This window comes from Somniosus microcephalus, chromosome 20, assembly GCF_052327205.1.
Source record: "Somniosus microcephalus isolate GS21.2 chromosome 20, FLI_Smic_1.0, whole genome shotgun sequence".
Lineage (NCBI taxonomy): Eukaryota > Metazoa > Chordata > Chondrichthyes > Squaliformes > Somniosidae > Somniosus > Somniosus microcephalus.
The window spans coordinates 72,071,595-72,099,290 of NC_141006.1; the positions used below are offsets into that span (position 1 = coordinate 72,071,595).

The following is a 27,696-nucleotide window of genomic DNA, read 5'->3' on the forward strand; positions in this document are numbered from 1 at the left end:
GCTGCAGTCCGTGTGGTGAAGGTGCTCCCACGGTGCTGTTAGGGAGGGAGTTCCAGGATTTTGACCCAGCGACAATGAAGGAACGGCCGATATATTTCCAAGTCAGGATGGTGTGTGTGACTTGGAGGGGAACTTGGAGGTGGTGGTGTTCCCCATGCGCCTGCTGCCCTTGTCCTTCTAGGTGGTAGAGGTCGTGGGTTTGGGAGGTGCTGCCTAAGAAACCTTGGTGAGTTGCTGCAGTGCGTCTTGTAGATGGTACACACTGCAGCCATGGTACGCCAGTGGTGGAGGGAGTGAATGTTTAACGTGGTGGATGGGGTGCCAATCAAGCGGGCTGCTTTGTCCCGACGTGTTTTGAAATAGGCCAAATCAGCCACGGGATAATTTCAACTTCTAAACTATAAGAATTTAAAGTTGCTTTTTGGGCTGTGAAATGTATGGATAACTCATTGCTCGCGATGGAGAAGCCCAGCATCACAATTACAACAACAACTGGTATTTATATCGCACCTTTAACGTAGTAAAATGTCCCAAGGCGCGCCACAGGAGGATTTTAAGACAAAAAAATTGACACCGATCCACCATAAGGCTAAATTAGGGCAGGTGGCCAAAAGCTTGGTCAAAGAGGCGGGTTTTAAGGAGCGTCTTGAAGGAGGAAAGTGAGGTAGCGAGGCGGAGAGGTTTAGGCAGTGAATTCCAGAGCTCGGGGCCCAGGCAACAGAAGGCATGACCACCAAAGGTTGCACAATCAAACTACAATTTGGCATGACTATGCTGGTTACTTTTGTAATGTATATACCTTTAAGGGGGGAACTATCTTTTACAGCTCATGTATACTGCAGTACCGGCAGTGACCACACCTGTATATAGCACTGAGTAGTAATCTGCACAGATCAGTTCTAGTGTGAGCCACGTTGAGTAAACACCTGTTGTACCGTTCTCCGCAGTCTGTGTCTTATTATACACGGATACAACATTGGCGACAAGGCAAGTTAGAACGTACCTGCAACTCTGCATCACCTCCCGGGGATTCGTTCCAGGAGATCAGTGGATTGGAGGTCAAGGCCAGAGACTCGGGCGTCGACCATGGGCAACCACCCAGTCATCCAGCAGAGACTCGAGAATTGTGGGGGAGGCTGTCGAGAGCCAGGCTTGGCTTTCCAGTCAAGGTGGTCCAGCGAAACGGGCTGGCAACAGGTAGTGCGCAGACGCTTCCCGGACAGCGACGGGCTAGAGCCCGACCGAGCGGCACAGCAAAGGGCCGAGCAGCGTCGACGGGGGAGAGAGAGGGCAGAGTGCACAGGGCGCAGCCGGTGTTCAGGGGCCGAGCAGCGTCGAAGAGAGGGAGAGAGAGACGCACAGAAACCTGCGAGGTGCCACCATTGCCACGAGGACCGCAGAGAGCGGCGTTGGCAGCAGCACAGGAGAAGCACGCGAAATCTACAGGGCGCCGCCATTGCCACGAGAACCGCCGGGAGCGGCATTCGCAGCAGCGGGGGAGGAAGGAAAGCGCGGGAGACGCCATTTTAAACCACACCCAAAATGCCGAAGAGTGGCAGTATCACCGCATTTGACAATGAAGTCAAAGATTGGACTACATATGTCGAACGAATAGAGGTATACTGCAAGGCAAATGAGGTGTCAGATGACAAGAAAGCGTCGGTATTGTTAAATTTAATGGGTGCAAAGATGTATGGTTTAATTACGAAATCTAGTAACCCCAACAAAGCCAGTGGAAAAGAGTTTTGAAGACATAGTAACGATACTACAGGAACATTTAAACCCCACACCGCTGCTGATAGCAGAAAGGTTCAAGTTTCAAAAATGGAACCAGCATAAGGATGAAAGCAATGCTGATTATTTAACAGAACAGCGCAAACTATCGAAACACTGTCAGTTTGGAGCAGGACTGGCAGATACCTTAAGGGACAAGTTTGTGTGTGGGCTTCAAAGTGAAGGAACCCAGAAACGGCTTTTATCTGAAAAGGACCTTACGCTGGAAAAGGCTTTCAGCATTGCGGTATCATATGAAGCAGCAGCATGGGGCGCTGCAGAGATACAACAGAGACCGCAAGAATATGGCACAGACGAAATGTCATATGGAACAGAGAAGTGCTATCGCTGCGGCAGAACAACACACGACCAGAATGATTGCTGGTTCAAAGACAAAGTGTGCAGACAGTGTGGAAAAGTAGGACACATAGCATGAGTCTGCAGGTCGGGAAAGAAAACCAGCAATAAGAAACCTACCAAAGAAAAGTACAAGAAGGTACATAAGATGACGGAGAATAGTTCAGACGAACAAAAGAGTGATAACGACTCCGAAAGCAGGGAACTGAGTTGTCTGAAACTACATAATGTGATCACAACGGAAGATCACCGAACCATTTGGGTCACGCTCAAGATAGCAGGAGTCCAGGTAAAGATGGAATTGGACACAGGATCAGCCCTAACAATCATAAACCGATGGGACTATGAGCGGCTATTCTCACACATACCCTTGAGAGACACAAAAATTATTTTGAAGACGTACACGGGGCAAAAAGTCTACCCCAAAGGAAAAATAAGGGTGACAGTTATATATAACGGTAAGGAAACACCAAAACTAGACCTGTATGTATTGCAAGATGGAGGACCACCATTACTGGGACGTGAATGGATCCGGAAAATACAACTGGATTGGCATTCCATACAGGCACTGACTGTGGCTGACAAAAAGGATGACGACGTCACACCTGGGCGACTGTCAAAGATCCTAACTGACGTGAAAGAAGTGTTCCAGCAAGGACTTGGAACACTAAAAGGCATGACAGCGACGATTTAAATTGAAGAAAACGCAAGGCCAACATTTTTTAAGGCCAGACCGGTACCTTATGCGATCCGCCCAGCCGTCGAAGCAGAGCTGGAGAGTCTGGAACGTTCAGGTGTACTGTCCAAGGTAGACTGGAGCGAGTGGGCTACACCCATTGTCCCTGTGATGAAAAAGTCGTTGAGCAGCACGCCTGGGGAACCAAGGAAGGTTCACATCTGTGGGGACTTTAAGGTAACAGTGAACCCGGTCCTTCACACTGTACAATATCCACTTCCACGGATTGAAGATATTTTCGCCTCGCTATCTGGAGGGAAACGCTTCACTAAGATTGATCTGGCCCAGGTGTATCTGCAAATGGAGGTAGAAGAAGCATCAAAAAAATACCTCACAATCAACACCCATAAAGGTCTCTACCAATACAACCGGCTGGTATTCGGGGTAGCATCAGCTCCAGCAATTTGCCAGAGGGCAATGGAACAAGTCCTGCAAGGGATCCCAGGGACCCAGTGTTATTTGGACGACATCCTGGTCACGGGCGAAAATGACAGTGATCACATTGCCAACCTGGAGCAGGTGCTCACTAGATTGCAGGAATACGGGCTCCGAGCTAACCGCCCCAAATGCGAGTTTTTTAGAAAACAGATCTCGTATTGTGGCCACGTTATCGATAAAGAGGGGTTACATAAGTCCCCAGAGAAGATTGAGGCAGTAGTCAAGGCTCCAGCACCGGAAAATGTGTCACAACTGAGGTCGTTCCTCGGGCTGGTAAACTACTACCATAAGTTCTTCCCAAATTTGTCTACAATACTACACCCACTGAACACCCTACTGCAAACTGGGGTGCCATGGAAGTGGAGTGACGAATGTAGACGAGCTTTCCAGAAGAGCAAAACACTAATCACATCGAAAGAGGTATTGGCCCATTACAACACAGCATTACCAATTCGGTTGGCATGTGATGCGTCACCCTACGGCATTGGACCGGTGCTGTCGCACAAATTCTCGGATGGCTCAGAGAGGCCAATAGCCTTTGCGTCACGATCACTAACCTCAGCCGAGCGTAACTACGCCCAGATTGACAGGGAGGCCCTCAGCCTAGTGTGGGGAGTGAAAAAGTTCAATCACTATCTGCACGGGCAGAAATTCACCTTGCTGACTGATCACCAGCCTCTTGTCTCCATTTTTAATCTGAAGAAGGGCGTTCCGGTGATGACTGCGCAACGACTACAAAGATGGTCACTTTTTCTAGGGGCGCACCACTATGAGATTGAATATAAGGGCACGAAACAGCATGGAAATGCTGATGGGCTATCACGCCTGCCACTGCCTACTGCGGAGGAAGAACCAGCAGTGGATCCTGTCGAAATATTCCATTCGACTGTAGTTGAATACCTACCGGTAACTAACGCTTGTATCGAAAAGGAAACCCGAAATGACCCGACACTGTCTCGGGTATATGATTTGACGGTGAAGGGATGGCCAGCACATGGCGACTCACTGTTGCCAGCATTCTCGACAAGGAGAGAACAGCTGTCAGTGTGCCGGGGGACCTTGATGTGTGGATCCCGAGTGGTAATTCCACCCAAGTTAAGGGATAGAGTGCTCAATGAGCTTCATGAGGGTCATCTGGGAGGGGTAAAAATGAAAAGCCTAGCCAGGGCTTATGTGTGGTGGCCGGGAATCGATAAACAAATCGAGGACCTGACCAAGAGCCGCTCAGGATGCCAGAAAGTCCAAAATGCACCACCGCAGGCCCCTCTACACCCATGGGAGTGGCACTCATCTCCATGGTAACGGGTGCATATTGATTTTGCTGATCCATTCATGGACTCAATGTTTTTAATAGCCGTGGATGCGCACTCGAAATGGCTTGAGGTCATCAAAATGTCCTCCACCACCACGGAGAAAACTATTGCAGTCCTACGGACCATTTTTGCCAGGAATGGCTTGCCAGAACAGATTTGCTCCGACAACGGACCACAGTTTGTGTCCGAAGAGTTCCGGAGGTTCTTGAAAAAGAATGGGGTAAAGCATTACACATCCACCCCGTATCATCCAGCCACAAATGGATTGGCTGAGAGGTTCGTATAAACCTTTAAGAAGGCAATAAAGACTATGTACAATGACAACATTCCACTGCAGCACAAGGTGGACAATTTCCTGTTCGCCTACCGGAATGCGACACATGCAGTCACCAACCAGGCCCCAGCCACGATGTTCTTTAACCGAAGGTTAAGATCTCACCTGGATTTGCTCAGACCAAACGTACGAAGAGATGTGGAGAGTAAGCAATTCCAGCACATCCATGAGAAGCCAACAAGGAGCTTCAATGTAGGGCAACCAGTCTTGGCCCGCGACTACCGAACAGAAAAATGGCAGCCAGGAACGATATGCGCATGGCAGGGCCCACTAATGTACACAGTGGACGTTGGGGAGAGCATCGTGAGACGCCATGCTGACCAGATCCTAGAGTCACAGGAACAAGTCAACCCCATGCCTCGCCCATACGTACCTGGTGATGAACCCGACGTACAGGTCGCATCGACCCCAGAAACAGTAGCATCGGAAGCTGATGAACCAACCGACGACAGGGGGCCAGAATCGCCTCCGCACCAAGAGCAAGACACTCGGGAAAGGCACTATCCAGAAAGGATCAGGAAGCCTCCCCAAAGACTGAATATATAAATAGACTATTTTCAGCTAATGTTGCATGTTAAAAGTGTTAATTGTAATTAGTTTGATATTTAATTGTTAAATGAGTGTTATGGTACTGTTAATCTAAAAGGGGAGGAATTGTAATGTGTATACCTTTAAGGGGGGAACTATCTTTTACAGCTCATGTATACTGCAGTACCGGCAGTGACCACACCTGTATATAGCACTGAGTAGTAATCTGTACAGATCAGTTCTAGTGTGAGCCAAGTTGAGTAAACACCTGTTGTACCGTTCTCCTGCAGTCTGTGTCTTATTATACACGGACACAACAACTTTACTGGGCTGTGTCAGACGGTCAGAGCTCGAAGCAGCAAAACCTCCTTTGGGACGAAGTGCTGCTGCTCTTAGCACCAGCAAACATGGTTCCTGACAGCACGCGTGTCACGCCTGCTATTTTGGCTCAGGCTCCACATTGCTGGGCTCTACAAACCTTTCCCTCACGTCAGGGAAAGTTGGAACCAGGCCAGCAAAGTTCTAAATATGACTTTGCACTAACGGTGCACACATAAGATTCCAATCTGTACCACTGCTTTAAAATTTCTTCCTATATTTCATACCACTTGGCCTTATACAAATTCCATGTCAGAAAAAGAAAGACTTGCATTTCTATAGCACCTTTCACAACCTTAGGACGCCCCAAAGCACTTTCCAGCCAATGAAACACTTGTAATGTAGGGAACACGGCAGCCAATTTAGACACAGCAAGCTCCCACACACAGCAATGTGAGAATGACCAGATAATCTGTTTTAGTGATGTTACATAGAAACATAGAAGATAGGAGCAGGAGTAGGCCATTCGGCCCTTCGAGCCTGCTCCGCCATTCAATGTGATCATGGCTGATCATCCAAATTCAGTACCCTGTCCCTGCCTTTTCCCCGTATCCCTTGATCCCTTCAGCCTCAAGAAACATATCCAACTCTTTCTTGAATATATTTAATGAACTGGCCTCCACCGCCCTCTGTGGCAGAGAATTCCACAGGTTCACCGCTCTCTGGGTGAAGAAATTCCTCCTCATTTCAGTCCTAAATGGCTTACCCCTTATCCTTAGACAATGACCCCTGGTTCTGGACTCCCCGGCCATCAGAAACATCCTTCCTGCATCTAGTCTGTCCAGACCTGACAGAATTTTATAGGTTTCGATGAGATCCCCTCTCAATCTTCTAAACTCCAGTGAGTATAAGCCCAATCGACACAATCTCTCCTCATACGTCATTCCTGCCATCCCAGGTATCAGCCTGGTGAATCTTCGCTGCACTCCCTCCATGGCAAGAACGTCCTTCCTCAGGTATGGTGACCAAAACTGCACACAATACTCAAGGTGCGGTCTCACCAAGGCCCTGTACAACTGTAGCAAGACATCCTTGTTCCTGTACTCGAACCCTCTTGCTACGAAGGCCAACATACCATTTGCCTTCTTAACCGCCTGCTGCACCTGCATGCTTACCTTCAGCGACTGGTGCACAAGGACGCCCAGGTCTCTTTGCACTTCCCCTTCTCCCAATCTATTGCCATTCAAATAATAATCTGCCTTCCTGTTTTTGCCACCAGAGTGGATAACCTCACATTTATCCACATTATAGTGCATTTGCCATGTTTCTGCCCAATCACCCAACCTGTCCAAATCGTACTGGAGTTTCCCGACATCCTCCTCGCAGCTTACCCTCCCGCCCAGCTTTGTGTCGTCTGCAAATTTGGAGATATTACATCCAATTCCCTCGTCCAGATCATTAATATATATTGTGAACAGCTGGGGTCCTAGGACCGATCCTTGCGGTATCCCACTAGTCACTGCCTGCCACTCGGAAAAAGACCCGTTTATTCCAACTCTTTGCTTTCTGTCCGCCAACCAGTTCTCTATCCAAGTCAATACCTTGCCCCCAATCCCATGTGCCTTAATTTTGCACGCTAATCTCTTGTGTGGGACCTTATCGAAAGCCTTCTGAAAGTCCAAATACACCACATCCACTGGTTCTCCCTTATCTATTTTACCAGTTACATCCTCAAAAAATTCCAGTAGATTAGTCAAGCATGATTTACCTTTTGTAAATCCATGTTGACTTTGTCCGATCCTGTCACTGCTTTCCAAGTGCTCTGCTATTACATCTTTTATAATAGACTCTAGCATTTTCCCCACTACCGATGTCAGGCTTACCGGTCTATAATTCCCGCTTTTTCTCTACCACCTTTTTTGAATAGTGGGGTAACATTAGCTACCCTCCAATCCATGGGTACCGTTCCAGAGTCTATTGAGTTCTGGAAGATGATCAGTAATGCATCTACTATCTCTAGGGCCACTTCCTTAAGTACAATGGGATGTAGACCATCAGGCCCTGGGGATTTATCGGCCTTCAGTCCCATCAATTTTCCTAACACCATTTTCCTACAAATACTAATTTCTTTCAGTTCCTCGCTTTCATCAGACCCTATGTTCCCCGGCATCTCTGGGAGGTTATTTGTGTCCTCCTTTGTGAAGACAGAACCAAAGTATGCATTTAGTTGGTCTGCCATTTCCTTGTTTCCCATTATAAATTCCCCTGATTCTGACTGTAAGGGACCTACGCTTGACTTCACTAATCTTTTTCTCTTCACATATCTATAAAAGCTTTTACAGTCAGTTTTTATGTTCCCTGTTGGTTACTCTCATATTCTATTTTCCCTTTCTTAATTAATCCCTTTGTCCTCCTTTGTTGACTCCTAAACTGCTCCCAATCCTCAGGGTTATTGCTTTTTCTAGCCAATTTATATGTCCTCTCCTTGGATCTTATGCTATCCCTAATTTCCCTTGTTAGCCACGGTTGAGTCACCATTTTTGTTTTATTTTTACGCCAAACTGGGATGAACAAATTCTGTAGCTCATCCATTCGGTCTTTGAATGTTTGCCATTGCCTATCCACCGTCAACCCTTTGAGCGCCATTCCCCACTCAATCCTACCCAACTCGCTCCTCAGACCATCGTAGTTTCCTTTATTTAAATTGAGGACCCTTGTCTCTGAGTCAACTACTTCATTCTCCATCTTAATGAAGAATTCGATCATATTATGATCGCTCCGACCCAAGGGGCCTCGTACAACAAGCTTGCTAATTAATCCTTTCTCGTTGCATAATACCCAGTCTAAGATGGCCTGATCTCTGGTTGGTTCCTCGACATATTGGTCCAGGAAACCATCCCGTAAACACGCCAGGAATTCCTCCTCCACAGTATTGTTACTAATTTGGTTGGCCCAATCTATATGTAGGTTAAAGTCACCCATGATGACTGCTGTGCCCTTATTGCACGCTTCTTTAATTTCCCTTTTAATGCCATCCCCAACCTCCACCTTACTGTTTGGAGGTCTATATACCACTCCCACTAATGTTTTTTTCCCCTTAGTATTTCTCAATTCTACCCATACAGATTCCACATCATCAGAGCTAATATCCTTCATTACAATTGTGTTAATCCCTTCTTTAACCAGTAATGCTACCCCACCTCCCTTTCCTTTTTGCCTATCTTTCCTGAATATCGAATACCCCTGGATGTTGAGTTCCCAGTCTTGGCCATCCTTGAGCCACGTTTCTGTAATCCCAACCAAATCATATTCGTTTACCTCTATTTGCGCAGCCAATTCATCCACCTTATTACAAATGCTCCTCGCATTAAGACACAAAGCCTTCAGGCTTGTTTTTTTAACGCTCTTAGACCTATTAGAATTATTATTTACTGTGGCCACGTTTGATTTAAACCGTTGATTTCTCTGACTGCCACTTTTGTTTTTCTCCTTCCTACCTTTTGCTTTTATCCCTGTTTTCCTTTCCTCTGTCTCCCTGCTCAGGTTCCCAACCCCCTGCCATTTTAGTTTAAACCCCCCGAACAATGCTAGCAAACCTCCCCGCAAGGATATTTATCCCGCTCTGGTTCAGGTGCAACCCGTCCGACTTGTACAAGTCCCACCTTTCCCAGAAGCAGGCCCAGTGATCCAGGAAACTAAAGCCCTCCCTCCTGCACCAACTCTTTATCCACGCATTCATCTGCTCTATCCTCCTATTCCTATACTCACTAGCACGTGGCACCGGGAGTAATCCAGAGATTACAACCTTTGAGGTCCTGCTCTTTAATCTGCTACCTAGCTCCCTAAATTCTTGTTGCAGGACCTCATCCCTCTTCCTACCTTTGTCGTTGGTCCCAATGTGAACCACGACCTCTGCCTGTTCACCCTCCCCCTTCAGAATGCCCTGCAGCCGTTCAGTGACATCCTTGACCCTGGCACCAGGGAGGCAACAAACCATCCTGGAGTCACGTCTACGGCCACAGAACCGTCTATCTGTTCCCCTTACGATAGAATCCCCTACCACTATTGCTCTCCCACTCTTTTTCCTCCCTTCCTGAGCAGCAACACCCCCGGTGCCAGGAAGTTGGCTGCTGCTGCCTTCCTCTGGTGAGTCATCCCCCTCAACAGTATCCAAATTGGTATACCTGTTTGAAAGGGGGATGGCCACAGGGGTCTCCTGCACTACCTGCCTGCTTCTACTGCTCCGCCTGGTGGTCACCCATTTCCCTCCTGCCTGTGCAGCCCTACCCTGCGGTGTGACCAACTCACTAAACGTGTAATCCACGACCCTCTCAGCATCGTGAATGCTCCACAACCCATCCATCCGCAGCTCCAGTGCCTCAATACGGCCCGTTAGTAGCTGCAGCTGGATGCATTTCTGGCACACGCGGTCATCAGGGACACTGGCAGCGTCCCTGAATTCCCACATAGAGCAAGAGGAGCATAACACGGGGCTGGGCTCTCCTGGCATGACTTACCCCTTTAATTAGTTTAAATTAATTCAATACCACCAGTTAAAGATATACTCTAGGGCGCTTATTTACCAACTGTCCCCACTACACCACAGAGACCCAAGAAAATATAAACCGCAGAATTTAAGCTTGTAATAAAAGAAATACTCACCAACCAATCACTTACCTGCTTCCTGGTGACGTCACACTTGGATTACTTTTTACCTCTCTCCTCTGCTGTTGAATTGGTACGCCTCACCTCGCAACTGCCGCCGCTTTCAAACTGCCGCCGCTTTTAAGCTCTGCCGCCGGTCACTGCCCCCTCACAGGTCCGATGCTCTGATCGGGCCTCACCTCGCAACTGCCGCCGCTTTCAAACTGCCGCCGCTTTTAAGCTCTGCCGCCGGTCACTGCCCCCTCACAGGTCTGATGCTCTGATCGGGCCTCACCTCGCAACGTTGATTGAGGAATAAATATTGGCCCCAGGACACCGGGGATAACTCCCCTGCTCTTCTTTGAAATAGTGCCATGGGATCGTTTACGTCTACCTGAGAGGGCAGACAGGGCCTCGGTTTAATGTCTCATCCGAAAGACGGCACCTCCGCCAGTGCAGCACTCCCTCAGCACTGCACTGGAGTGTCAGCCTAGATTTTTGTGCTCAAGTCTCTGGAGTGGGACTTGAACCCACAACCTTCTGACTCAGAGGCGAGGGTGCTGCCCACTGGGCCACAGCTGATACAAATCAAATTGTATTTCAAATCAAAAGATAATTTTAAAAAAACAGAACTTGAGTGCATGACAGGTACTCTGCCCCTCTGTTCTGCTGATTCTCAAATCTCTTACAAGCAAATAAGTGTTCAGCTTATCACTGTACGTAGTTGCCCGTGAGTGGTCAAAGGTAAAGATGAAGAATGTAGACAGGTAAAGTGCTGTCAACATTTTCGGTGCAGACTAACTTGAGCCCATTATTTTCCAATAGAAGTATCCACAAGTGGTTATTTTAAGGGGGGAAACAACCAGCAGATGGATTGATCCAGAGTCTGCAGCGTTCCACAACAGATCACAATCTTATTCCAAAAAGCATCAATATTTTAACTTTCAGCTGCTTCTATCTGATCATGCCCCAATACTTTAACTCGTCAGTCTGTTTACCAATGTGCACTATCAATTCTAGAGATAGTTCTATAGAATTGGCAGTTCACGGAGATAAACAGAAAAACAATTCCACCTAATTTCAATCAAACAAATGAGAAAGGTCAGTTTGATGGGAATGCAAAGAAAGATCTGTTGTCACATGAACAGTCAGGTGTCATACTTGGAATAATATTGCAGGGTCTTCTGTTGTAAAGCAGGGCTCCCATTAGAAGTAGCCAGTTATACTGTGGTGAGCTGGGTCGATACAGAGAGCAGCATCATGATTCTACTGACATTCTTGGTGCAGACAGACTGTGCGTATATTTTTCCAAATGAGTTCTTCACTGTTCTATTTTACTCCTCCCCCTCAAAACCTTTTTGTAAAAGGCTGTGGAATGATGGATTCATTTTCTTAATGTATCATTTTCTTAAGTGGCAGGAAACATTCCCGCCACAGAAGTGCCAGGCAATGACTATCTCCAACAAGCGAGAGTCTAACCACCTCCCCTTGATATTCAACGGCATTACCATCGCCGAATCCCCCAATCATCAACATCCTGCGGGTCACCATTGACCAGAAACTTAACTGGACCAGTCACATAAATACTGTGGCAACAAGAGCAGGTCAGAGGCTGGGTATTCTGTGGCGAGTGTCTCACCTCCTGACTCCCCAAAGCCTTTCCACAATCTACAAGGCACAAGTAAGGAGTGTGATGCAATACTCTCCACTTGCCTGAATGAGTGCAGCTCCAACAACACTCAAGAAGCTCGACACCATCCAGGACAAAGCAGCCGGCTTGATCAGCACCCCCTCTACCACCTTAAACATTCACTCCCTCCACCACTGGCGTACCGTGGCTTCAGTGTGTACCATCTACAAGATGCACTGCAGCAACTCGCCAAGGCTTCTTCGGCAGCACCTCCCAAACCCGCAACCTCTTCCACCTAGAAGGACAAGGGCAGCAGGCGCATGGGAACACCACCACCTCCAAGTTCCCCTCCAAGTCACACACCATCCTGACTTAGAAGTATATCGCCGATCCTTCATCGTCGCTGGGTCAAAATCCTGGAGCTCCCTCCCTAACAGCACTGTGGGAGCACCTTCACCACACGGACTGCAGTGGTTCAGGAAGGCGGCTCACCACCACCTTCTCGAGGGCAACTGGGGATGGGCAATAAATGCTGGCTTTGCCAGCGACGCCCACATCCCACAAACGAATAAAAAATAAGTTTGCTTATCCATATTCTTGTTCTCTATCTTTTTTTTTTAGAAAAAGTGCGCCTTACCTGAAACATGGTAAATTTCCCCAAATGAGGGAGCATTCAAAGGCTGGGGATCCACCACTACATAAAACAAATATTTTAGTTACATATATATCTACACACACACACACAAACATTTACAGTTGTAATCACTAAATATGCTACTTCTATAAGACAAGTAGTTTTGGTTTTGTGATTCACTTGAATTCATTTTAAGTCCAATCAAGCTTAATACGGAAATAAAATGACCTTTATTCGTTTTGTCTTTTAGGAACGTTAACATAATTAAACAGATTTAGAACACAATTATTTATCTGAATGAGCTAACGTACGTAAAGAAAACAGAACTGCTTAGTAAGTTTTTTGACACCATCACCTGGTTTAGGAGACTCCAAACCAAGGGCTGGATTTTGCCAATGGGGAGCTTTTGGAGGCGGGACTCCCACTTGTCGGGTTTCAGTCCCGCCTCCATCGACTTCTGGCCAACCCACGCTATTTGCCCTTCATTGACCTTGTTAATTTCGCCCAGCGGGTTTAGCAGGCCAATTAAGGGAAAGCCGGTTACAGAGAATGTCAGCCTATGACTTTTCTTCTTTCAAACATTTTTGACAGGCGAATTGTTATCGTTTGACAGCTCTGTGAAGCTCTCAAACAGTGACATTCTCTGTAGTTTGATGAGTTCTTTAATTCAAGACCTCATCAAACCTCTTTCTTTTACAGAAATGAGATGGTTGTTGCATTGGAGAATGCAGCAGCCATCGGTCATCTCTGCCGTGGAGGTGCGAGACTCTCCTCATACCCACCGATTGAAGCCTGCAGGAAGAAACAAAGGTAAGTAAACTTTTTCTATCACTTTCCACTCACCTCACAGACTCACCTCTCCACACTTGCACCCATCACTTACCTTCACAGCGCACTATTGCACTCCTCTGACCCCCGCAGACCCACTACTCGCCTCGGTGACCCTGGCGGGGTTCACAACCTTTGGGAAGCCTGCACTTGTGTGGGTAAACTGGGGATAATTCAGTTATCTGCCTGTTTAACTGCCTGTTAACAGGCAGATCAGTGGCACTAAGCCTTTTCCCGCCCCCAAGGAGACGGCATGGTGAAAAGAACTCAACTGTCAAATGTGCAAGTATATTGTCACCACAGCACAGACACACACTATACCCCAGTGAATAATGACTTCGCTGGAAGTGCAGACCTATCAGCAGCCCCGCCCTGAATATATGAGCTTGTGTCCTCTCACAAAGTATCCACTTCACCAACTATTTAATCCAGATCTTTCTGGGAGCATCTTCAACAAGAAAGCCCATGGAAAGACCAAGTTTCCTCCCCTGGCTCCTAAGCGACAGATCAGCATCGCCTGAAGCCCACCCACCCTCCCGACAATCGGTTCCACTTTTTAAACCACAAATCCACCTTACAGCTCGGCCCTGGATCCTGCAGATAGTCCAGAGGAATTCCTTCCACTATATGTCCAGATGACCATGTGAATCATGGAAGACGACGATTTGGATCAATTTGATGTGACACAAGCTGAACTTGCATTGTGACATTGCGGTCAGTGAATAAAGACCAAAGTGGCCTTCACTCCTTCTCAGCTTGATCCCGAATCACTGCGTCCCGGCTGCAGTCCATCTGGACCCTCAGGTACAAATCTGAATCGACAGCCGAGACAGATCCCACTTGCATCATCCAATCGATAGCTTTGGGATCCCCTCTAGAGAAATACAAACCAGAATACTGCACTCTGGGGAACCCACCATTATACCTCACTGTTGGCTCATTGTTCAAGGGAGTGAAAAGAGTGCACTACATGCAAGTTCTATATATTGTGACCTGCAAAAACACCACAAACATTTAAAAGAAAGACTTGCATTTCTATAGTGCCTTTCAGGACTTTAGCATGTCCCAAAGCGCTTTACAGCCAATGAAGTACTTTTGAAGTGTAGTCTCTGTTGTAATGTAGGAAACAAGGCAGCCAATTTGTGTACAGCAAGCTCCCACCAATAGCAATGTGATAATGACCAGATAATCTGTTTTAGTGATGCTGATTGAGGGATAAGTATTGGCCCCAGGACACCGGGGAGAACTCCCCTACTCTTCAAAATAGTGCAATGGGATCTTTTACGTCCAGCTGAGAGAGTAGACGGGGCCTCGGTTTAACATCTCACCCAAAAGACAGCACCTCCAGTAAGTGCAGCACTCCCTCAGTACTGCACTGGAGTGTCAGCCTAGATTTTTGTACTCAAGTGTCTGGAGTGGGACTTGAACCCACAACCTTCTGACTCAGAGGCGAGAGTGCTGCCCACTGAGCCACGGCTGACACAAATCAAATTGTATTTCAAATCAAATGATAACCAAAAAAACCTATAATTTGAGTACATGACAGGTACTCTGCCCCTCTGTTCTGCTGATTCGCAAATCTCTTACAAGGTTCGCTTGGATAATTCTTACAAGCAAATAAGTGTCAGGTAAAGTGTTGTCAACATTTTCGGTGCAGACTAACTTGAGCCCATTATTTTCCAATAGAAGTATCCACAAGTGGTTATTTTAAGGGGGGAAACAACCAGCAGATGGATTGATCCAGAGTCTGCAGTATTCCACAACAGATCACAATCTTATTCCAAAAAGCATCAATATTTTAACTTTCAGCTGCTTCTATCTGATCATGCCCCAATACTTTAACTCGTCAGTCTGTTTACCAATGTGCACTAGCAATTCTAGAGATAGTTCTATAGAATTGGCAGTTCACGGAGATAAACAGAAAAACAATTCCATCTAATTTCAATCAAACAAATGAGAAAGGTCAGTTTGATGGGAATGCAAAGAAAGGTCTGTTGTCACATGAACAGTCAGGCGTCATACTTGGAATAATATTGCAGGGTCCTCTGTTGTAAAGCAGGGCTCCCATTAGAAGTAGCCAGTTATACTGTGGTGAGCTGGGTCGATACAGAGAACAGCATCATGATTCTACTGACATTCTTGGTGCAGACAGACTGTGCGTATATTTTTCCAAATGAGTTCTTCACTGTTCTATTTCACTCCTCCCCCTCAAAACCTTTGTGTAAAAGGCTGTGGAATAATGGACTCATTTTCTTATGTATTCAACGTTTGCTTATCCATATTCTTGTTCTCTACTTGCAAAATTTGTTTTTTATTAAAAGCATGCTGTACCTGCAACATTGTGACTTTCCATCAATGAAGGAGTGTTCAAAGGCTTGGGATCCACCACTACAAAAAAACAATTATTTTAGTTACATATATATCTACACACACACACACACACACATTTACAGTTGTGATCACTAAATTTGCTACTTCAATAAGACAAGTAGTTTTGGTTTTGTAATTCACTTGAATTCATTTAAAGTCCAATCAAGCTTAATAAGGAAATAAAATGACCTTTATTCGTTTTGTCTTTTGATAACGTTAACATAATTAAACAGATTTAGAACACAATTATTTATTTGAATGAGCTAACGTACGCAAAGAAACCAGAACTGCTTAGTAAGTTTTTTGGTCACCATCACCTGGTTTAGGAGACACCGAACCAAGTTATTGAGAAACCCACAGTGGTAGAAATTCTGTTTGTTCAACATGGAGAGCACACAGTTGCTCTGTAGGGACACACATCACTTACCAAAGTCCAGAGGACTTAGGTACAAGTTGGCAGATCCAAGGTTTGGGGACATTCATGTTTGCACAGTGGGTGCTGCTGGTGGTCAACCAGCCAAATCTGTGTAGCCTATCTAGCACACAGCACTAATACACTTGCCCAGTGTAGTGGGTTTGCACAGGCGTGTTTGGTCAGTCAGCTTTGCCTCTGACTACCTTCTTTGAGCGGTTCGAATCGCTCGCCCCCTAGGTTCTGGACACCAGACTTAGATACAGGCAGCGATACAGAAAATCGAGTAGACAAGTGGTTTGGTGTAAAAGAACCAAGATTTTATTGAACTGAAAAATGATAACGATCTTACACGAGAAAATTACTGGTACAGCACACTACAAACATAAAATGCTTATACTTAAAAGGAATGGGGAACACACGGCACAATTGAGGGAAAACAACTATATTAGCAATCCCCTTAATTCCCACCCCCTATACCTAACTAGATTAGACTATGAGGGGGCCAGAACGTCATGCTCACCAATCCAAGAACTTGTTACGTTTAAAAAAAAAACAGTTGAAGGTTTTGGGTTCACTCCTTGTGCACTCTGTGGCCTGCCGACGTCACGTGGTTCCAGCGCGCTGCAAGGGTGCCGTCCAGGTAAAATACCCCAATGTTAAAGTCTCTGCCTGGGTATTTTACCTCGCAGGACGGGCTCTTCTTCAGTTGATGTTCTTCCTTGGTTGATCCTGTTGGGTTGAATGAGCTGGACTGAGGGCCCGTTTATTCGAAGCCCCACGCAGTCGTCTTCATACAACCCGTCCTGGTTGTAATCTGGCAGCGAGTTGAGAGGCAGGAGAGAAGAGGCAAGAGAGAGAGTGGCTTCCTGATGGGCCCATAGGTATACCCCCATCGGGAGCCCTTATTTGCACGCCAAATCAGTTCAGTCCTTTGTCTGATTTGGGTGAGCTCATTTAAATATTTAAAAACATTTATAAAAATGACCTGTAGAGTGACAGTCGTTATGTCTAAAGTAACCTCGAAACCCTGGCCATTGTTAAAGACAAGTTGTGAATTGCTCCCATTCAGGCTTAATGTCTCTGGTGAGCGGTTCCCGATTTAAAATGCAGAAAGCCTAATGGCTTGATGGAGCCCATTCCAACTTAATGACTGGAATGTACAGTCTTTCGTTCATTTTATCAGTCCTTACAAAATCTTTGATTAGTTTAAAACTTGAACTCCTTGACCTGCTTGTTTTGCAGAACCTTTGTTTTAAGATCCCATTGGGCCTGGTCACCAGGTTTACCGCAGCCATTTTGGGGACCCTGGTTTTAAAATCAAGTCCATCCAGGGTCGCTTTTGATTAATAACTTTGGGGAATGTTGGAATTTTGAGAACCTTACACCAGCCAGAACCTCCCTACATGCTAAGGCAATAGCTTGCACAATTATCTGGAATCGACTGGGAAGAAACTGAACTCTCTCTACCCTCCAGGTTCCATTAGTGAGCCAGCTGGCTAGCTATCCACTCTACCCTGGAATACTGTGCACTTGACTGGAGCAGTATTAGATTACCAATTCCTTACAGAGTGCGGACACATTTCCAAACTTCCATTGTTGGACTTTCATCTCATTGGAATCTTGACCCCCCCCCGCCCCAAGGAGACCCCATTTAGCCCACGAGTGTCACCTGTTTATCATTAGTAACTGTAAAGTGCAGGTTTGAGCTCTTGCTAGGCAGACAGCAAGTACTAGTGGCTCCTTATGAGTGGCATTGTGAAAAGAACTCAACCGTCAAATGTACAAGTATATTGTCACCACAGCACACAGCCACACACTATACCCCAGTAAACAATGGTTCCGCTAGTATGAAGTGCAGACAACCCAGCCTGAATATATGAGCTTGTGTCCTCTGACGGTATCCATTTCGCCAACTACTTAATCCAGGTCTTTTTGGGATTGTCTTCGACAAAGACCAACGGAAAGACCAACTTCCCCCCCACCCCCGGGTCCTAAGCGACTAGTCAGTGTCAGCTGAAGCCCACCCACCCTTCCTACAATCGTTTCCACTTTTTAAACCACAAATCCACCTTACTGCTCGGCCCTGAATGTAGGCCAGAGGAGAATCATGATTCTACTGACATTCTTGGTGCACACAGACTGTGTGTATATTTTACCAAATGAGTTCCTCACTGTTCTATTTCACTCCTCCCCCTCAAAACCTTTTTGTAAAAGGCTGTGGAATGATGGACTCATTTTCTTATGTATTCAACATTTGCTTATCCATATTCTTGTTCTCTATTTGCAAAATTAAAAAAAATATGCTGTACCTGAATCATTGTGAATTTCCCCAAATGAAGGAGTTTTCAAAGGCTTGGGACCCACCACTACATAAAACAAATATTTTAGTTACATATATATCTACACACACATGACATTTACAGTTATGATCACTAAATTTGCTACTTCAATAAGACAAGTAGTTTTGATTTTGTGATTAACTTGAATTAATTTAAAACCAATCAAGCTTAATGCAGAAATAAAATGACCTTCATACATTTTGTCTTCTAATAACATTAGCATAATTAAACAGATTTAGAACACAATTATTTATCTGAATGAGCTAACGTATGCAAAGAAACCAGAACTGCTTAGTAAGTTTTTTTGACACCATCACCTGGTTTAGGAGACTCCAAACCAAGTTATTGAGAAACCCGCAGTGGTACAAATTCTGTTTGTCCAACATGCAGAGCACACAGTTGCTCCATAGGGACACACATCACTTACCAAAGTCCAGAGGACTTAGGTACAAGTTGGCAGATCCAAGGTTTGGGGACGTTCATGTTTGCACAGTGGGTGCTGCTGGTGTTCAACCAGCCAAATCTGTGTAGCCTATCCAGCACACAGCACTAATACACTTGCCCAGCCAGAACTACCCTACATGTTAAGGCAATAGCTTGCACAATTATCTGTAATCGACTGGGAAGAAACTCAACTCTCTCTACCCTCCAGGTTCCATTAGTGAGCCAGCTGGCTAGCTATCCACTCTACCCTGGAATACTGTGCACTTGACTGGAGCAGTATTGGATTGCAAGTCCTCAGAGTGCTGACGCATTTCCAAACTTCCATCTCAGAAGAATCTTGACCCCCTCCTCCCCCAGGAGACCCCATTCAGCCCACGAGAATCACCTGTTTATCATTAGTATCTGTAAAATGCAGGTTTGAGCTCTTGCTAGGCAGACAGCAAGTACTAGTGGCTCTTTATGAGTGGCATTGTGAAAAGAACTCAGCCGTCAGATGTGTCACCACAGCACAGACACACACTATATCCCAGTGAACAATGGCTCCGCTGGTAGCAAGTGCAGACAACCCAGCCCTGAATATATGAGCTTGTGTCCTCTCACAAGGTATCCAGGTAACAGCTTACAATTCACCAACTACTTAATCCAGATCTTTCTGGGAGCATCTTCAACAAGGAAGCCCATGGAAAGACCAAGTTTCCTACCCTGGCTCCTAAGCGACAAGTCAGCATCGCCCGAAGCCCACCCACCAATCGGTTCCACTTTTTAAAACCACAAATCCACCTTACAGCTCGGCCCTGGATCCTGCAGATAGTCCAGAGGAATTCCTTCCACTATATGTCCAGATGACCATGTGAATCATGGAAGACGACGATTTGGATCAATTTGATGTGACACAAGCTGAACTTGCATTGTGACGTTGCGGTCAGTGATTAAAGACCAAAGTGGCCTTCACTCCTTCTCAGCTTGATCCCGAATCACTGCGTCCCGGCTGCAGTCCATCTGGACCCTCAGGTACAAATCTGAATCGACAGCCGAGACAGATCCCACTTGCATCATCCAATCGATAGCTTTGGGTTCCCCTCTAGAGAAATACAAACCAGAATACTGCACTCTGGGGAACCCACCATTATACCTCACTGTTGGCTCATTGTTCAAAGGAGTGAAAAGAGTGCACTACATGCAAGTTCTTTAACATTGTGATCTGCAAAAATACCACAAACATTTAAAGACTTGCATTTCTATAGCGCCATTCACATCCTCAGTATGTCCCAAAGCGCTTTACAGCCAATGATAGTACTTTTGAAGTGCAGTCACTGTTGTAATGTAGGAAATGCAGCAGCCAATTTGCGCACAACAAGCTCCCACAAACAGCAATGTGATAATGACCAAATCATCTGTTTTTGTTATGTTGGTTGAGGGATAAATATTGGCCTAGGACACCGGGGAGAACTCCCCTGCTCTTCTTCGAAATAGTGCCATAGGATCTTTTACGTCCACCTGCGAGAGCAGACGGGGCCTCGGTTTAACGTCTCATCTGAAAGACGGCACCTCCGACAGTGCAGCACTCCCTCAGCAGCGCACTGGAGCATCAGTCCAGATTTTTGTGCTCAAGTCTCTGGAGTGGGACTCGAACCCACAACCTTCAGAGGCAAGAGTGCTAGAGCCGTTGGAACCACAACTGACACTTAGAAATACATGGAGCAGACACTTCCAGGTCCTCCAGCACATCATTGATGAAGACAGTGAATATGATGCATGGTCGTTGACAAGCTTACCTCAGGCTTCTTTGAAGAGAGATACACCATAGTAAAACAAGCTACAAGAATCTTTGTTACAGTGAAGATTTGTTTCCAAGAAGATGTTAGAAGTAACTGGCATGAATACAGTGGGCAAGTCTAAACTTGCAAGGAGATTAAAAACAAACCACAGTGCTCAATTTTGGGGCCAAAGGTAAATTAAATATTGGTAATGGAACAGTGGGCTTCAAATATTCTGTTACAAAGTAGGCAAGAACAAGACTCGTTTATTTTCAAACAACATCAGTAAAAAAAACAGATTATCTGGTCATTGTCACATTGCTGTTTGTGGGAGCTTGCTGTGCGCAAATTGGCTGCCGCCTCCCACATTACAACAGTGACTACACTTAAAAAAAAAGTACTTCACTGGTATAAAGTGCTTTGGGACGTCCGGTGGTCGTGAAAGGTGCTGTATAAAAATCCAAACCTTTCTTTGATTAAAATTGAAACAAATCCTTAATTTGGGTTTGCCTTACACTTTCTGATCGCACCCCTCACTTGTTATTGTTCCCCCCCTCTAGCTTGAGAGCTGTGTTAAACAGCATTACATTCAGCAGCAATATTCAATCAGAGAATCCTACAGCACAGCGAGTCTTAAACAGGGACAGCATGAAGTTGGGCCAGTTGACAACACAATTATGATATTAATAAAGAACAATTATGTCTCTGTGACATTAATAAAGGCCAATTATGACATTATTTAAGCTAGCTTTGCACCCACATGAATAGAAAAGCTTGAAGCGTGATTGCAAGGCAGACCCAAGGTTAATCAGTCCTGTTGCCACTACCTGCACAGCAGCTGAGCAACGCAACAATCCACCGCCGCATCTCTGCGCAACTCCGCTCCCAGCTGATTGCTCGGGCTGTCACTCAAACCCGCTCTAGTCCTCCACCAATCAGCACCCGCATCGGGGGAACGCCTCTTTCAACGGGCGGCCAATCCGCACCGAGGTGGGCGGGGCCTGCGCTCCGGACCAGCACATGAAAGTCACGTGGGTGTGGTTGTTGGTTGTGGGGGAACTCCTGGTCCCAGTCAGACCTTTGCAAATGTCTTAGGGGCACCATGTAAAATCTTTGCAATCTTTAGATTTTAAAAATTTGAGCCAACCTAACTGTAGCTTTAATTTAAATTGCAATAATTTTAATGTTTAAAAGGCAATGATTAAAAAAAAACCAGCTATCCAGCAGCGTCAGCCGCGCCTCTGAGTCAGAAAGTTCTGGGTTCAAGTCTCACTCCAAACGCTTGAGCACAAAAATCCAGGCTGACACTCCAGTGCAGTGCTGAGGGAGTGCCGCACTGTCAGAGGTGCCGTCTTTCAGATGAGACGTTAAACCGAGGCTCCGTCTGCTCTCTCGGGTCGTTGTAAAAGATCCCACGGCCACTATTTCAAAGAGCAGGGCAGTTCTCCCAGTGTCCTGGGCCAATATTTATCCCTCAATCAACATCACTAAAACAGATTATCTGGTCATTATCACATTGCTGTTTGTGGGAGCTTGCTGTGCGTAAATTGGCTGCCGCATTTCCCACATTACAACAATGACTACACTTCAAAAAGTGTTTCATTGGCTGTAAAGCGTTTTAACATAAGAACATAAGAAATAGGAGCAGGAGTAGGCCAATCGGCCCCTCGAGCCTGCTCCGCCATTCAATAAGATCATTAATATAGATTGTAAAGAGTTGGGGACCCAGCACTGACCCCTGCGGAACACCACTTGTTACTGATTGCCAGTCTGAGAATGAACCATTTATCCCAACTCTCTGCCTTCTGTTAGATAGCCAATCCTCTATCCGTGCCAGAATCCACAATCCCGTGATTTTTTATCTTAAGCAATAATCTTTTGTGTGGCACCTTGTCAAATGCCTTTTGGAAGTCTAAATACACTACGTCCACTGGTTCCCCTTTATCCACCTTATATGTTACTTCCTCAAAGAACTCCAGCAAATTTGTCAAACATGACTTCCCCTTCAGAAAACCATGCTGACTTTGTCCTATTAAATTATGATTATCCAAATGTCCTGTTACTGTCTCCTTAATAATGGACTCCAATATTTTACCTACCACAGATGTTAGGCTAACCGGTCTATAGTTTCCAGCCTTCTGTCTACTGCCCTTTTTAAATAAGGGTGTTACATTAGCAGTTTTCCAGTCTGCCGGGACCTTTGCTGAGTCCAGGGAGATTTGGAAAATTATTACCAATGCATCCATAATCCCTACCGCCACTTCCCTCAAGACCCTAGGATGTAAGCCATCAGGTCCAGGTGATTTATCCGCCTTGAGTCCCATTATTTTACCGAGTACCACTTCCTTAGTGATTTTGCTCCTCCCCCCCTTTAGCCCCCTGTTTGTCCAGTGTTGGGATATTCTTAGTGTCTTCTACTGTAAAGACTGATATAAAATATTCATTCAGTGTTTTTGCCATCTCCATATTTCCCACCATTAATTTCCCGGTCTCATCCTCTAAGGGACCAACATTTACTTTAGCCACCCTTTTTCTTTTTATATAACTATAAAAACTCTTACTATCTGTTTTTATATTTTTTGCTAATTTACTTTCCCTTTCTTAATCAATCTTTTTGTTATTTTTTGCTGTCTTTTAAAGTTTTCCCAATCCTCTATCCTCCCACTAGATTTGGCTACCTTATATGCCCTTGTTTTTCACAGAATCCCCACAGTGCAGATAGAGGCCATTTCGGCCCATCGAGCCTGCACCGACACATATCCCACCCTATCCCCGTAACCCCACGTATTTAATCCCCTAACACTAAGGGTCAATTTATCATAGCCAAATCAACCTAACCCACACATCTTTGGACTGTGGGAGGAAACCGGAGCACCCGGAGAAAACCCACGCAGACACAGGGAGAATGTGCAAACTCCACACAGACAGTCGCCCGAGGCGAGATTTGAACCCGGGTCCCTGGCGCTGTGAGGCAACAGTGCTAACCACTATGCCACCGTGCCCCGCATAAAAATGCAAATTTTTATTCAAATGCTATCCTTAATTTATTTACTTAGCCACGGATGGCTGTCTTTTCTTTTACACCCTTTTCTTCTCAGTGGAATATATATTTTTTGGAAGTTGTAAAATAACTCCTTAAATGTACACCACTGATCATGTATCGTCTTACCCTTTAATCAATTTTCTCAATCCACTCTACTCAATTCCGCTCTCATACCTTCATAGTCTCCTTTATTCAAGCTTAGCACATCATGAAAGCCACTATATAAATGCAAGTCTTTCTTATTTTAGGAGCGAGAGAGATTGCTGGATTTTCCCTTGGGGTTAGAAGTGAGACCTCAGGGTTTCCCTTGGGGTTGGAAGTGAGACCTCAGGGTGTTCCTTGGGGTTAGAAGCGAGACCTCAGGGTTTCCCTTGGGGTTAGAAGCGAGACCTCAGGGTTTCCCTTGGGGTTAGAAGCGAGACCTCAGGGTGTTCCTTGGGGTTAGAAGCGAGACCTGAGGGTGTTCCTTGGGGTTAGAAGCGAGACCTCAGGGTGTCCCTTGGGGTTAGAAGCGAGACCTGAGGGTGTCCCTTGGGGTTAGAAGCGAGACCTCAGGGTGTTCCTTGGGGTTAGAAGTGAGACCTCAGGGTTTCCCTTGGGGTTAGAAGTGAGACCTCAGGGTGTTCCTTGGGGTTAGAAGCGAGACCTGAGGGTGTTCCTTGGGGTTAGAAGCGAGACCTCAGGGTGTTCCTTGGGGTTAGAAGTGAGACCTGAGGGTGTTCCTTGGGGTTAGAAGCGAGACCTCAGGGTGTTCCTTGGGGTTAGAAGCGAGACCTGAGGGTTTCCCTTGGGGTTAGAAGCGAGACCTCAGGGTGTCCCTTGGGGTTAGAAGCGAGACCTCAGGGTGTCCCTTGGGGTTAGAAGCGAGACCTCAGTGTTTCCCTTGGGGTCAGAAGCGAGACCTCAGGGTGTCCCTTGGGGTCAGAAGCAAGATCTCAGGGTTTCCCTTGGGGTCAGAAGCGAGGCCTCAGGGTTTCCCTTGGGGTTAGAAGCGAGACCTCAGGGTTTCCCTTGGGGTTAGAAGTGAGACCTCAGGGTTTCCCTTGGGGTTAGAAGCGAGACCTCAGGGTTTCCCTTGGGGTTAGAAGCGAGACCTCAGTGTTTCCCTTGGGGTCAGAAGCGAGACCTCAGGGTGTCCCTTGGGGTCAGAAGCGAGACCTCAGTGTTTCCCTGGGGGTCAGAAGCGAGATCTCAGGGTTTCCCTTGGGGTCAGAAGCGAGACCTCAGGGTGTCCCTTGGGGTTAGAAGCGAGACCTCAGGGTGTTCCTGGGGGTTAGAAGCGAGACCTCAGGGTGTTCCTTGGGGTTAGAAGTGAGACCTCAGGGTGTCCCTTGGGGTTAGAAGTGAGACCTCAGGGTTTTCTCTTGGGGTTAGAAGCGAGACCTCAGGGTTTTTCTTGGGGTGGGAGGAAGAGACTGTACTTTGTTCCGGGTGGAGGAGTGTTACTTTCCTTCTGGAGCGGTGTGCTAAAATGCAGATGTCTTGATTTGCAATCTGCTGCATTCAAATGTCTGCACCTGACTTCTGCTTGACATCATCGGGTGCAAGTTTGAGTTCTGAGGAGAAGCCTCGTCTGTAACAACAACTTACATTTTCTCTCTACAGATCCTGACTGATCGGCCGTGCATTTCCAACATTTTCTGTTTTTGTTATCATGCAGCAGCGTTGGTGAGACCACACCTGGAGTACTGCGTACAGTTTTGGTCTCCTTATTTAAGGAAGGATATACTTGCATTGGAGGCAGTTCAGAGAAGGTTCACGAGGTCTTATGAAGAAAGGTTGAGCAGGTTGGGCCTATACTCATTGGAGTTTAGAAGAATGAGAGGGGATCTTAATGAAATATATAAGATTCTGAAGGGGCTTGACAGGGTAGATGCTGAGAGGATGTTTCCCCTCGTAGGGGAATCCAGAACTAGGGGGCATAATTTCAGAATAAGGGGGCTCCCACTTAAAACGGAAATGAGAAATTTCTTCTCTCAGAGGGTCGTGAATCTTTGGAATTCTCTTCCCCAGAGAGCTGTGGAGGCTGGGTCATTGAATATATTTAAGGTGGAGATAGACAGATTTTTGAACGATAAGGAAGTCAAGGGTTATGGGGAGTGGGCAGGGAAGTGGAGTTGAGGCCAAGATCAGATCAGCCATGATCTTATTGAATGGCGGAGCAGGCTCGAGGGGCCAAATGACCGACTCCTGCTCATACGTCTTATGTTCTTGTGTAAGTGCAGATTGTTGGGGCTGGGAGGTATTTTTTTAGCCACATTTACTTCTGAAACATACTGTCCTGGAAGCTCCCCAGCAGAACTGCTCCACTGACCAGCCCAAAAACTCACTCAGAAGGAAGAACTTGTATTGAGGCGCTTTTCACCATCTCAGGACACCCCAAGCGCTTCACAGCCAGTTAACTACTTTTGAGGTGAAGACACTGTTGTGATGTAGGGAAGCACAGCATCTAATTTGTGCACAGAATGGTCCCACAAGCAGCAATGAGATAAATGACTAGATATTTTTTTTTAGTGATGCTGGTTGAGGGATGAATGCAGTGGCAGTTATCAACCGTTTTGATAGGTGAGGCAGACTCTAAAACTCCCCTTGGAGGGGGTACAGGGCAGATTTACTGGGATGATACTGGTGCTAAAAGGGTTCAATTATGAGGAAAGGATGTACGGACTAGACTTGTATTCCCTCGAGTATAGACGATTAAGAGTGCTACAATTGAGGCGTTTAAGATGATTAAAGGATTTGATAGGGTAGAAAGAGAGAAAGAATTTCCTCTGGTGAGGGAAGCCCTTAAAATGAGAGCTCGGCCATTCAGGGGTGATCCGTCAGGAAGCACCTCTTCGCACAAAGGGTGGTGGAAATCTGGAACTCTCTCCCTCAAAAAGCTATTGAGGCTAGGGTTCAATTGAAAATGTCAAAACTGAAATTGATATGATCTGACGAAGGGTCATCGCCCTGAAACGTTAACTCTGTTTCTCTCTCTACAGATGCTGCCTGACCTGCTGAGTATTTCCAGCACTTTCTGTTTTTATTTCAGATTTCCAGCATCCGCAGTATTTTGCTTTGGTGTTGATATGATTATTGTTGGGCAAGGGTATGAAGGGATATGGAACCAAGGCGGGTAAGTGAAGTTAAGATACCGATCAGCCAGGATCTAACTGAATGGCGGAACAGGCTTGAGGGGCTAAATGGTCTATTCTTGTTCCTATGTATACATGCCGAACCACGCCAGCTTGTTACCACGGAAATGGGTCTTCACGCATGCAATCAACTATATCTTTACAAAGTGTTTTCTTTAATCTGCGATAATCAAACCTGTTGTAATTATTCTAATTTTTTGAACCTTATTATGTCGCATTTCACAATCCTAAATAATTCACCCAAATCCAGAGGGATTTGGTGCTCGTTGACCTACATTGGCTCCCGGTTAAGCAGCGCCTCGATTTCAAAATTCTCATCATTATGTTCAAATGTTACAAGCCAAATGCATGTTGAATGTTTAAATGTCTTAATCCAAATGTACACTCTCGGGAGCCACAAGCCTACATTTCGTTGTACTGCACTTGTGCACTAACAATGACAATAAAAGTTGATTTGATTTGATTTGATTTGAAATCCCTCCATGGCCTCGCCCCTATCTATCTCTGTAATCTCTTCCAGCCCCACATCTCCCCTGAGATCTCTGCGCTCCTCTAATTCTGGCCTCTTGCGCATCCCCAATTTTAATCGCTCCACCATTGGCGGCCGTGCCTTCAGTCACCTGGGCCCCAAGCTCTGGAATTCCCTCCCTAAACCTCT

The 27,696-nt window shown here is 46.1% G+C and overlaps 1 protein-coding gene across 5 annotated transcripts in view; it reads right to left on the reverse strand.

The window, feature by feature from the left end:
• The window catches only part of LOC147103419 (digestive cysteine proteinase 2-like), a 59,043-nt gene extending 37,284 nt beyond the window's left edge, over nt 1–21,759 (reverse strand). For 3 of the 5 annotated variants that reach the window (XM_085962983.1, XM_085962987.1, XM_085962984.1), the window contains exons 1-4: nt 21,686–21,759; nt 18,628–18,684; nt 15,865–15,921; nt 12,709–12,765 (exon numbers count right to left, since the gene is read on the reverse strand). In XM_085962983.1, coding sequence (XP_085819109.1) covers nt 12,709–12,765; nt 15,865–15,921; nt 18,628–18,684; nt 21,686–21,725 — 211 coding nt within the window. In that variant the 5' untranslated portion in view covers nt 21,726–21,759. Of the gene's footprint in view, nt 1–12,708; nt 12,766–15,864; nt 15,922–18,627; nt 18,685–21,618 lie in introns of all 5 variants that reach the window. The other 2 variants (XM_085962985.1, XM_085962986.1) reach the window with 2 other exon arrangements.
• Nucleotides 21,760–27,696: the final 5,937 nt, after the last annotated feature.